This window comes from Podarcis erhardii, assembly GCF_964252035.2.
Source record: "Podarcis erhardii genome assembly, chromosome: 13".
In the NCBI taxonomy this organism is placed as follows: domain Eukaryota; kingdom Metazoa; phylum Chordata; class Lepidosauria; order Squamata; family Lacertidae; genus Podarcis; species Podarcis erhardii.
The window spans coordinates 41439231-41451020 of NC_138502.1; the positions used below are offsets into that span (position 1 = coordinate 41439231).

Here is an 11790-nt window from a genome sequence, read left to right on the forward strand (position 1 = left end):
TTGATGCTTTTGAATTATAGTGCTGGAGGAGACTCTTGAGAGTCCCATGGACTGCAAGAAGATCAAACCTATCCATTCTTAGGGAAATCAGCCCTGAGTGCTCACTGGAAGGACAGATCCTGAAGCTGAGGCTCCAATACTTTGGCCACCTCATGAGAAGAGAAGACTCCCTGGAAAAGACCCTGATGTTGGGAAAGATGGAGGGCACAAGGAGAAGGGGACGACAGAGGACGAGATGGTTGGACAGTGTTCTCAGGGCTACCAGCATGAGTTTGACCAAACTGCGGGAGGCAGTGGAAGACAGGAGTGTCTGGCGTGCTCTGGTCCATGGGGTCACGAAGAGTTGGACATGACTAAACGACTAAACAACATGGAGCTAAGCTAGTCAGAGTACTACAGAAGCTAGAAAAATTTCAAGTGCTAGCATCCAGTCTGGTATTTGAAAAAAGGGAAGGAGAAACTGGTCCACCAGATCTTATTTATCTCCATGTTTATCTGTAGTGTCCAGTTCCTCAAGCACCGCTTCAGAAAAGCCACTTCCATGCTGCAGCAAACCATTCCCATTAACTGTTTTCTCTGCCACATTCACGCAGAACTATGTTTCACTGTCCAATCAAGACGCAGCGGTGTATTTGCCTTTAAATTTACTGGGATACTGGGTAAATAATTCCCTCTATCTTCTCATTTAGCTACAAAAATCTACAAGCCTCAAGGAGATTTATCCTTTGTTCAGATGTCTAAATGCCCTGTGACTCACTAGTCTCTTTGTGTCAAATGACCACGGCTCTCAGCTTTCAACAATGAAAATAGCACGGGTTACGTCAACAGGCCCAATATGGAACTGGCCATTCATAAAACTGGTGCCACCATGCAATTCCTGCCCCCGTGAGAATGTCATCAAGTTGTACTCTCTAACACAGGGATCAGCAAACTTTTTCAGCAGCGGGCTGGTCCACTGTCCCTCAGACCTTGTGGGAGGGGGCGGACTATATTTTGGGGAGGGGGATAACGAATTCCTATGCCCCACAAATAACCCAGAGATGCATTTTAAATAAAAGCACACATTCTACTCATGTAAAAACAAGCTGATTCCCGGACCGTTCCACGGGCCGGATCTAGAATGCGACTGAGCTGGATCCGGGCCCCAGGCCTTAGTTTGCCTACCCATGCTCCAACATTTGAGACAGTCGCATTATGACCCAGTTCCAAGTTGTGAGGTCTCTTTTGTCAGCCTTCAATAATAATTTCTAGACGTTCCTTTTTAAATAAACACCCAGCTTAATCCCAGTCTAAACATATTTACTTGGGAGGAAGTGCCAATAAAAACAGTATTTCCAAATAAAATGCTTACTCCTAAATGGCCTCACTGAAATCTGGCACAGAATGACACATATGGACACATCATTTCAACAGACTGTGTGTGTGTGTGTGTGTGTGTGTGTGTGTGTACATATCAGTTGCACATTAGACCGCAGTTATAGGAAAGTCAGCAAACCTGTTATTGTAAACTTTGCTTACATTTGCTCTATGGGATGTTCATTTAGGAGCCACCAATGACTAATGCCATTATTACTCAGTGGGAAAGAGTAAACTTACCTGCCCGTGTGGAAACAGATTAAGCCTTCCTTTTTTTTGTTTTACTCATTACAAGAGGCCATGGAGGGCAGGATAGATTAATCACTGCCCACTCCTGAGATGTCAAAACAAAACATCGTCTCCTGCATCTCAAAACTAAAGCCCTTTATCTTTTAAAACTATGTAAGCAAATTAACTTAGCTCTTTTTGCTCAGTCAATAACAAAGCCAAGCACTTGCGTCTGGGAAGAAGGAAAACTCCTCCTCCATATAATACAAGAAAGCCATGCTGATAGTTAGTTAGTTACTTAATTATAGTTGTTAGAAAATCATTTCCCAAAATACAGCAGCAGTAGTTTTGTCCACATCATCTCTTTCAATTCCCCAAGTTGGTGAGGCTCGTTTGACAACAATGAGAAATCAAGATTTCAGTGTCACTGGCCCAAGTCTTGTAGAACACAATGAGAACAGGGATTCAGTGGTTGCCTTCTGTGCCAACTTTTAAATGCCTACGGAAAACTATTCCACCAGGCAATTAAGAGTACATTCCCTACAATGGTCTACTTGTGCTTGATATTAATTTCTTTTTGTTTTTAACTTATTTTTATCTTGACATGTTATTGTTTGGTTTGGTTTTTTCATACTGTTCTAAACTGTGGTATATTTTTATGAACTACTTGTATATAAATATTTCTTATAAATAAATAAATATGAACAACCGTAGCCAAAGGAGGAAGATCAGTCTCGCCACTGCCTTTTTCAAATTCATCTAAATCTTTAGGCAGAATAGGGGCTGGTAGCCGAGAGGCCTTTCAGCAGACAGACTGAAGGTGAAAGACTCAACAAGAGATGCATATGAGAAAAATTACAAACTGCAAACAAGCAACTGGAAGTTGAGGTGAAGGGACACCACCCCATAATCGCTTCTCAAAGTGGCCCTTCGGGTAAAGTAGCTGATGCCAAGAGTGCAGAATTTGTCAGACGATGCTCATCAGACCCATGAATCACATCCTGGCAAATTAATACTACAGGGTTTGTCACGTCTGTTTTTGAACCTCCCTCTCTCTTGCAAACTTTGGGGAGGGGGCGCAGAGAAGGGAGAAAGAGATCCTTCCTCTCTAGTTAAATACAGAGGTGCCCCGCAAGACGAAAAGAATCCGTTCCGCGATTCTCTTCGTCTAGCGGTTTTCTCGTCTTGCGAAGCAAGCCCATTGACGGCTTAGTGGATTAGCGCTATTAGCAGCTTAGCGGCTTTTAGCGGCTTAGCACTTAGCAGATAAGCGGCTTAGCGGCTTAGAAAAAGGGGGGGAAAGGGGAAAAAACCCGCAGGAACTCGCAAGACATTTTCATCTTGCGAAGCAAGCCCATAGGAAATTCGTTTTGCGAAGCACCTCCAAAACGGAAAACCCTTTTGTCTAGCGGGTTTTCCGTCTTGCGAGGCATTCGTCTTGCGGGGCACCACTGTAATGTGACAAAGCGTATGTTCCACATAACCAAGCAAGCAAGCCAGCCCAGCAGGAAGACAAGAGCTATGGGGAGAGAACATAAAAACACCCTTTGTAACAGACCCCAGGGAAATGAAGGCCACATTGAGCATACCGTTCTCAAGGGACAAAAAAAATATTGTGTCTACAATCAGTTGTTGCTGTTGCTGGTATTTGTCTCTCTCAAGAGACAATGGAGTGTGCCTCAAGTGGTGAAGTCAAACTGCTTTGCTCAGACGACAAGACCCTCCTCTTGGCCTCGCTGATGTAGTCCAAAGAAAAGCAGAGCAATACATTTGGCACCAGCTTGGCTGCAGGAGTTGACGGAAGAAGGCATACAAGTTACCATCCAATTGTCTTAGGGATTCCACTCCGGATTTTTGTAGGGTTTACTCCTTAGCCTTTTTCATCTCCTAAAGATGTCCCGCAAGGCAGTGGAGGTTTAGGGTAAGAGCATGTGCAGGCAAACTAGGGCCCGGGGGCTGGATCTGGCCCCATCGCCTTCTCAATCCGGCCCACGGACAGTCCAGGAATCAGCATGTTTTTACATGAGTAGAATGTATCCTTTTATTTAAAATGCATCTCTGGGTTATTTGTGGGGCCTGCCTGGTGTTTTTACATGAGCAGAATGTGTGCTTTTATTTAAAATGCATCTCTGGGTTATTTGTGGGGCATAGGAATTCGTTCATTCCCCCCCCCCAATATAGTCCAGCTCTCCCCCCCCCCCAAGGTCTGAGGGACAGTGGACCAGCCCCTTGCTGAAAAAGTTTGCTGACCCCTGGGTAAGAGTTTTCCTTCTCCTAGAAGGGCTACTTTCATAGGTTGACAAGCCATCTGCCCCTCATGTGCAGAAACCACTTTCTTGACCGTTGGACCCACTATTGGTCTTGTCCACTCAATCTGCAGGTGCCTGTCTTCGCATGTCGGGGAAGTCCCTAACTCACCAAGGGTTTGAGACCCATGAGCTACCCTCACCTGGTTTAGTTGACCAGTTGAAGCTGTTCCCGGAGTGTGATCACTGTCAAATGCTGACATTTTCTAGGAGCCACAGGTGAGAGCTGAGTGCAGGGTAGCGACCAAAGGTGAACAAACTACCCCAGAGGGAGCACAACATCTGCCCCACCTGATGTACCACCCCTCCCCTAACACCCCACATACCCATCCAGGAAACAAGTCGGATCATAGGGAACTGAATGGTGTCTCAAAACAAGAGGCAGACTACGCGAGAGCTTAACAGACAAGGATAAAAGTGATATTGTGAGGCGGTGGGAAGGGAAACTGAGACAGGCACAGAGTTACCATAGTTTTCTTAACAACAGCCTGGGAGTTGGAAGTTTTCCTTCACGTAGAGTCGTAGGGTATCCCCCCTCCCCCAAAAAACAATTTGACACATATTTTCCCCAAAAAACAAATACACCCAGAAATCCGGCAGTTGGAAGCTTTCCTTCAAGTAGACTTACAGGGTTTCTTTCCCCTTGCCTGATATGTGCGCTGGGCCCGATTTAGGTTTGATGAGGCCCTAAGCCTCTGAAGCTAATGGGGCCCTTTATATAACCAGCTGTCCTTTGTCAACAACAAATTGTCGCTGTTGTTTTGTGTTGAATATATGCTGTATGGTAATTATGGACCTAATAGGTCCATACACAACACAAAACACTGTTGCTGTGTGTAGATTTTTATTTTATTTGCTTTTTATCTTGTATTTAGGAAATGTACATGCAGGTTGTTGTTTATCCTTTAATTTTTTGGGGGGGGGGCTGGCAAGAGTGGGGCCCTAAACTACAGCTTCTTTAACTTATACGTACTGTAATGTAATAAAAGGTAAAGGGGCCCCTGATCATTAGGTCCAGTCGTGACTGACTCTGGGGTTGTGGCGCTCATAGAAACGCCGGTTACCTTCCCGCTGGAGCAGTACCTATTTATCTACTTGCACTTTGATGTGCTTTCGAACTGCTAGGTTGACAGGAGCAGGGACCTGATCCTGTCGTGGGGGTTTGAACCGCCGACCTTCTGATCAGCAAGTCCCAGGCTCTGTGGTGTAACCCACAGCGCCACCTGCATCCAGGCTGTTGTTTATCCAAAAGAGTGGTGCCCTAAACTATAGCTTTTTTAACTTATACGTACGTAAATCTGGCACTGTAATGTAATACAGTGGTACCTCGGGTTACATACGCTTCAGGTTACACACGCTTCAGGTTACAGACTCCGCTAACCCAGAAATAGTGCTTCAGGTTAAGAACTTTGCTTCAGGATGAGAACAGAAATCATGCTCCGGCGGCGCGGCGGCAGCAGGAGGCCCCATTAGCTAAAGTGGTGCTTCAGGTTAAGAACAGTTTCAGGTTAAGTATGGACCTCCGGAACGAATTAAGTACTTAACCCGAGGTACCACTGTGTTTCCCCCCAAATAACAACAACAAAGCGCCCAAAGCGGTGATGGCAAACCAGGCACTTTCCTCAAAGGGAGTCGACATTCAGTTTTCAGACAGGATTGGTGAAGGTCGAAAATTTGAATAAGATGTAAAAGCATGTTTAATTACTGTTGAAAATGATATGTTAAAAAAAAAGCTAATAAAAATTATATTTAAAAAATTCAGTTTCAGTGGGATGGGGGGCAAGGAAAGCTTCACCTGCCGGATTCCTGCCTGCCTGCTGCTTAGAGAAAAGGCAAGCGCCTGGTTCTTACGGACATACTCTCGCTCTGGAGGATCTCCCGGCGCAGCCCCGCCACGTACTGGATCAGCTCCTCCAGGCTCCGCTCGCACAGCTGCCCGTAGCCCGAGAACTTCTGCAGCACCTTCTCCAGCTCGCGCTCCACCGTCACGCACTGGTCCATCGCCTCTTCCGCCCGACGCCCGGCCACCCCAGGCCCCTGCTGCCCGGCCTTGGCCCCACCGGGCCGAGGAGAACCTGCGCCGTGTGAGGGAGGCTGGCTTGTTGTTTTTGCAGGCAGCGCGCAGGACGGACCGGGGGAGGGGGTCCTCCCCGGCGGAAGGTTGGAGGTGCGGCGCAGGCGACTGCTCGGGGCAGCCAAGGAGGGGTCCTCGAGGAGCGCCCGCGGGATTGGGCAAGGCTCGCGCGCGCGTAGATGTAGGAAAATGGTGCAGAGGAGCTCGCATGCGCCGACGCCGACCAGCGTGAAACTTGCTGGGTTCCTTTGCTTGGTTTTCCCGAGGAAGGAAGTGGCAGCTCAGCAAGAGCTCAAGCGAAGGGAAATGAGTCGCCAGGCTCTCCCTCGCTCCTTCAAAGCGCAGCCCGGGAAGACAGGAATTCGCGCTTTCTAATGTAGGTCTTGTTCCAAGTTGCGGGTGCGGAAGGGCTATGTCGGTTTGAACGAGTCTATATTTATAGAACGCTGTGTGTGTGTTAAGCGTTCTCCGCTGTTTTATCGACAACTGTCACTTCGGACTCAGAGAGACAAAAAAAAGGCGCTAAAGGGAACTCGGAATTAGACGGTCTGTGTCAGTCTACATTATTATGTCTATGTTTTTACCGTTTGAAAGCTGTCGAGATGCGTTCAGGCAGCAACTTAGACGCCTCAGACTGTCGTTTCCTCTCAGAAGCCTTCTTGAGACTTCTAAACAAGCATTATGTCGTTTCTGCATAAACGCAGGTTGGGCAGGGCCTGTATGAAAGCAGCCTCTTTGAACAGGCGAATCAGGCAGCGCCCTTTTTGAGGGTGGGGAGAGGAGGGGGCGGGTTTGTTTACCATGAGATGTCATAGGTAAACAGATAGGGAAAGCGGAAGTAGCGTTTTGGGGGTCCTCCTGCCATGGCTCCGACTTCCGTCGCGCGTCGGCTACGTATAGGTCTTCACGTGATTATTTGTTTTTCTGTGAGTTGTTAAACCTACTGGTTCTGCGTCTGGGACTCTTAGCTGCCCAACGAGCTCCTAATTTCGTTGTTGTCGTTTTTACAAATGTATGAATGTTTGCAAAGATTGTATCTTCTTGTTATTCTTTACATGCTGTCATGACTCTTTAGAAAATACGCAGAAGGGGACTGTTAATATTTTTATTATTTCTTAAATTAGTATACTGCCCTTCATAAGAAGATCACAGCGCGCATCACAGCATAAAAATACAAAATGAAAATACAAAATACATAATAAAATAACCAACAAACTATTAGCATCCTTCCCAAAAACACATCCAAGAGCCCACAAAATGTTCATTCAGCTAAAGACCTGGGTAACAGAGAAACATTTTGGTCTGGTATCTAAACTGATGAGGAATATCGACTGGAGGCAAAAGCAGGATTGGCAAGGGATGCAAACTTCTTCTTTTTTACCATTGCAGAAGAAGCCAACGCCTTTGATTCTCCTCTGAAAATTCTCACACAAGGTTTGATTAAATCCTAAACCAACTTACTTATAACTTTCCCTAGTGTTCCTCCATAGTAATGCATGTACCGTATTTTTTGCTCTATAAGACTCACTTTTTCCCCTCCTAAAAAGTAAGGGGAAATGTGTGTGCGTCTTATAGAGCGAATGCAGGCTGCGCAGCTATCCCAGAAGCCAGAACAGCAAGAGGGATTGCTGCTTTCACTGCGCAGTGATCCGTCTTGCTGTTCTGGCGTCTGAGATTCAGAATTTTTTTTTCTTGTTTTTCTCCTCCAAAAACTAGGTGCGTCTTGTGGTCTGGTGCGTCTTATAGAGCGAAAAATATGGTATATGGATTGCAGTCTGAAGACTACTTGTGTGAGCACCTCTTTGCACGGGTAAACCAGCTACAATAACGCCTGCACCTGGCAGGTTGATCCACAGAACTTGATATTGCTGTTGGACTGCCCCAGTCATCTGAGTCAAAACCTGTAGCTTAAGTTCTCAGGACTCTAAATAAAATCTAAATATTTGTATCCCGCTTTTCTGCCTGACAGTAGACCTCCAAACAGCTTAAACAAAATAAAATGCACTATCAGCATCTTTCCCCCACCCCCCTTTAATTAGAAGGCAGTTCTTATTAATGAGAGACTACTTAGGAATGGATTCATTTAAACTGTGTGGTGCAGCCACAAGAAGGTGTCTTTTAGACACACACACACTCTCTCTCTCTATATATATACATATATATATATATGATTGTGTGGAGCTTGGCAGGGGGTTGGACTCGATGGCCCTTGTGGTCTCTTCCAACTCTATGATTCTATGATTCTATGATTCTTATACCAACCCCTGAGTAGCAAACTGAAAAACAAAAACTGAAAAACATTGCAGGCAAGTAATTCTACCTACAACGTTCTATCATACAGATTCCTGGCTTCCTGAGCCTAGAGCCTGTTCTTGCAAAATGTTGATAGCACCAGATGATCTAAAGGTAAAACAGTCCATGACCCTGTCACATGCCAATATCCAGGGCTTTTTTTTTTCCCAACTGGAACTCGCCAGAACTCAGGTCCAGCTTCTCTCAGGTGGGTACCATTGCCATTCTAAGAGAATGAGGGAGGTGTTTGTGGTGAGCTCTGGCACCTCTTTTTCTTGAAAAATAGCATTGCTAATATCCCAATGGGTTGGGAAACTGTTAACATTTTATATACTGGATATTGGACATTCTAGATGTTGGTGGCAAATGCATGCATCTTTTAACAGTACTTTCAAAGCTTCACATACCCTGTAAGATAGATCTGTATTCTTATCCCCATATTGTAGATGGTGCACGTCAGGCTACAGTGATTGGGAACCTGTTGACATTGTTGTCCTTCAGTTTCCATCACCTTTTCTCACTGGCCACGGCCAAGTTGAAATACAACATCTGAAGGATCACAGATTTTCCCAACTCTGGCCTAAGGCGACTTGGAGAGGAAATTGAATTCTGGACTTTTTGGTTCATAGCTAACCAAGTCTACTCAGAAGTGTGTACCGGTAAATCAAATAATTTGTGATGTCACACTGAAAATAAATGAGTATGGGGTGTATCTGCTCTGCAGGACACCCTGTTTAGATTCAATAGAACTTAAACGACAAGTGTAATAGTTCTTATACTTGATTGTTGGCTCTGTTTATTTCTCTGACTATCGAAGATAGAGGACCTCAAGGGATCTTTATGGGGAGCTGGGCTGCATAAACCAACCTCCACTTCTAAACCACAGGTTTATGTGTACTGATGTGCATAGTCTTATTCACTAAGCTGCACTACAAAATTTCACACCTTCTGTAACTACCATATTTTTTGCTCTATAAGACTCACTTTTTCCCTCCTAAAAGGTAAGGGGAAATGTGTGTGCGTCTTATGGAGCGAATGCAGGCTGCGCAGCTATCCCAGAAGCCAGAACAGCAAAAGGGATTGCTGCTTTCACTGCGCAGCGATCTCTCTTGCTGTTCTGGCTTCTGAGATTCAGAATATTTTTTTTCTTATTTTCCTCCTCCAAAAACTAGATGCACCTTGTGGTCTGGTGTGTCTTATAGAGCAAAATATACGGTAGGTTTTTAAAGACAATGGGAAGACTTATTTTTCTTGTTGTTATATTTATTAAATGTGTATACCACCCTTCACCTGAAGACCCCAGGGCAGTTGACCTAAATGCCTACAACATACAAAGTCTCATCCACTTAGCTGCACTACAAAATCAAAGTGCCTTCTGCAATCAGAAGGAGCTGGGGGGGGGGTTTCAGGGCGGTTCACAGAATAAAAGCAAGATGTAAAACCACAAAATATGTAATAAAAATAAAAACAATAACCCAATAGCCGCCCTCACCCCCCCAAACACACATTTTAAAAGGGCATAGGATGTAAATCTGATCAACCAAAGCCCTGGTTAAAAAGGAACAAGAAGGATTACTTATTCAATCTGTATACCACCCTTCACCCAGGGCCGGATTTAGGTTTGATGAGGCCCTAAGCTACTGAAGGTAATGGAGCCCTTTATATGTCCAACTGTCCTGTGTCAACAACAAATTGTCGCTATTTTTTGTGTTGAATATATGCTATATGGTAATTTATGGACCAAATAAGCATCCAAAGCCATTTGCACATAACAAAACATGTATTTTATTGAAGTAATTGTTCAACTGAAATACAATTAAGAAAAACCTCAGTTATGCAGATGACACAACCTTGATGGCAGAAAGTGAGGAGGAATTAAAGAACCTTTTAATGAGGGTGAAAGAGGAGAGCGCAAAATATGGTCTGAAGCTCAACATAAAAAAACCCGAAGATCATGGCCACTGGGCCCATCACCTCCTGGCAAATAGAAGGGGAAGAAATGGAGGCAGTGAGAGATTTTACTTTCTTGGGCTCCATGATCACTGCAGATGGTGACAGCAGTCACGAAATTAAAAGACGCCTGCTTCTTGGGAGAAAAGCGATGACAAACCTAGATAGCATCTTAAAAAGTCGAGACATCACCTTGCCAACAAAGGCCGGTATAGTTAAAGCTATGGTTTTCCCAGTAGAGCTGGACCATAAAGAAGGCTGATCACCGAAGAATTGATGCTTTTGAATTATGGAGTTGGAGGAGACTCTTGAGAGTCCCATGGACTACAAGAAGATCAAACCTCTCCATTGTTAAGGAAATCAGCCCTGAGCGGAAGAACAGATGCTGAAGCTGAGGCTCCAATACTTTGGCCACCTCATGAGAAGAGAAGACTCCCTGGAAAAGACCCTGATGTTGGGAAAGATGGAGGGCACAAGGTGAAGGGGACGACAGATGACGAGATGGTTGTACAGTGTTCTCAAAGCTACTAGCATGAGTTTGACCAAACTGCGGGAGGCAGTGGAAGACAAGAGTGCCTGGTGTGCTCTGGTCCAGGGGGTCACGAAGAGTCGGACACGACTAAACAGCTAAACAACAACAAATATTAATATTAAAATTTTCATTTAATTGTTTTGGGGGCCCCCAAGAGAGTGGGGCCCCAAGCTATAGCTTATTTGGCTTATACGTAAATCCGGTGCTGCCTTCACCTCGAGGACCCCCAAGGGCCGCTTCACAAACAGAAGGCGCACCTTTCTTCTCAAATTTCGGCGAAGTATCCCAAAGTGGTTGGGGGGGGGAGGAAAAAACAACCCTAACACAAATCCTCCTCCTTTGCCAGTGTCTTTCCCAAGAGCGGCTCCCGAGTCTACCCCGGGGGACCCCGTTTCACCCAGACTTTCTCTCCCGAGGAGCCAAAACCTGCGAGAGAGTGGACGCCTCCGAAAAGGAAAAGAGGCGGCGGCGAAAGCCAACCCAGGCAGGCAGCATCCTTTTGGGGGGCAGAGAGAGGCGAAAGTCCCAAGAGCGGCTCCCGAGTCTACCCTGGGGGACCCCGTTTCACCCAGACTTTCTCTCCCGAGGAGCCAAAACCTGCGAGAGAGCGGACGCCTCCGAAAAGGAAAAGAGGCGGCGGCGAAAGCCAACCCAGGCAGGCAGCATCCTTTTTTGGGGGGTGGGGAGAGAGGGGGGAAAGCCCAGCCTGGGCCTTTGCGCGCGCGCACGCCTGCAATGGACCTTCCCAAGGTAAACGAGCGCTGAGGAGCCAAAACCTGCGAGAGAGCGGACGCCTCCGAAAAAGAAAAGAGGCGGCGGCGAAAGCCAACCCAGGCAGGCAGCATCCTTTTTTGGGGGGTGGGGAGAGAGGGGGGAAAGCCCAGCCTGGGCCTTTGCGCGCGCGCACGCCTGCAATGGACCTTCCCAAGGTAAACGAGCTCGCTGCGCCCGCCTTGGGGGGAGCCTGGGCCGGATTCCACCCCGGCCTGGCGGAACCGTCGCGCCTCCCTCTCCGCCTCCTCCTCCTCCTCCTCCTCCTCCCTGGGCTGCCG

The 11790-nt window shown here is 46.4% G+C and overlaps 1 protein-coding gene across 2 annotated transcripts in view; it reads right to left on the minus strand.

Moving 5' to 3' along the window:
* Nucleotides 1-6189, minus strand: part of RMND5A (required for meiotic nuclear division 5 homolog A) — a 28821-nt gene extending 22632 nt beyond the window's left edge. The window contains exon 1 of one of the 2 annotated variants that reach the window (XM_081837988.1): nt 5742-6189. In XM_081837988.1, the coding sequence (XP_081694114.1) occupies nt 5742-6174 (433 nt within the window). In that variant the 5' untranslated portion in view covers nt 6175-6189. The remainder of the gene's footprint in view (nt 1-5741) is intronic. The other variant, XM_081837989.1, reaches the window with a different exon arrangement.
* Nucleotides 6190-11790: the final 5601 nt, after the last annotated feature.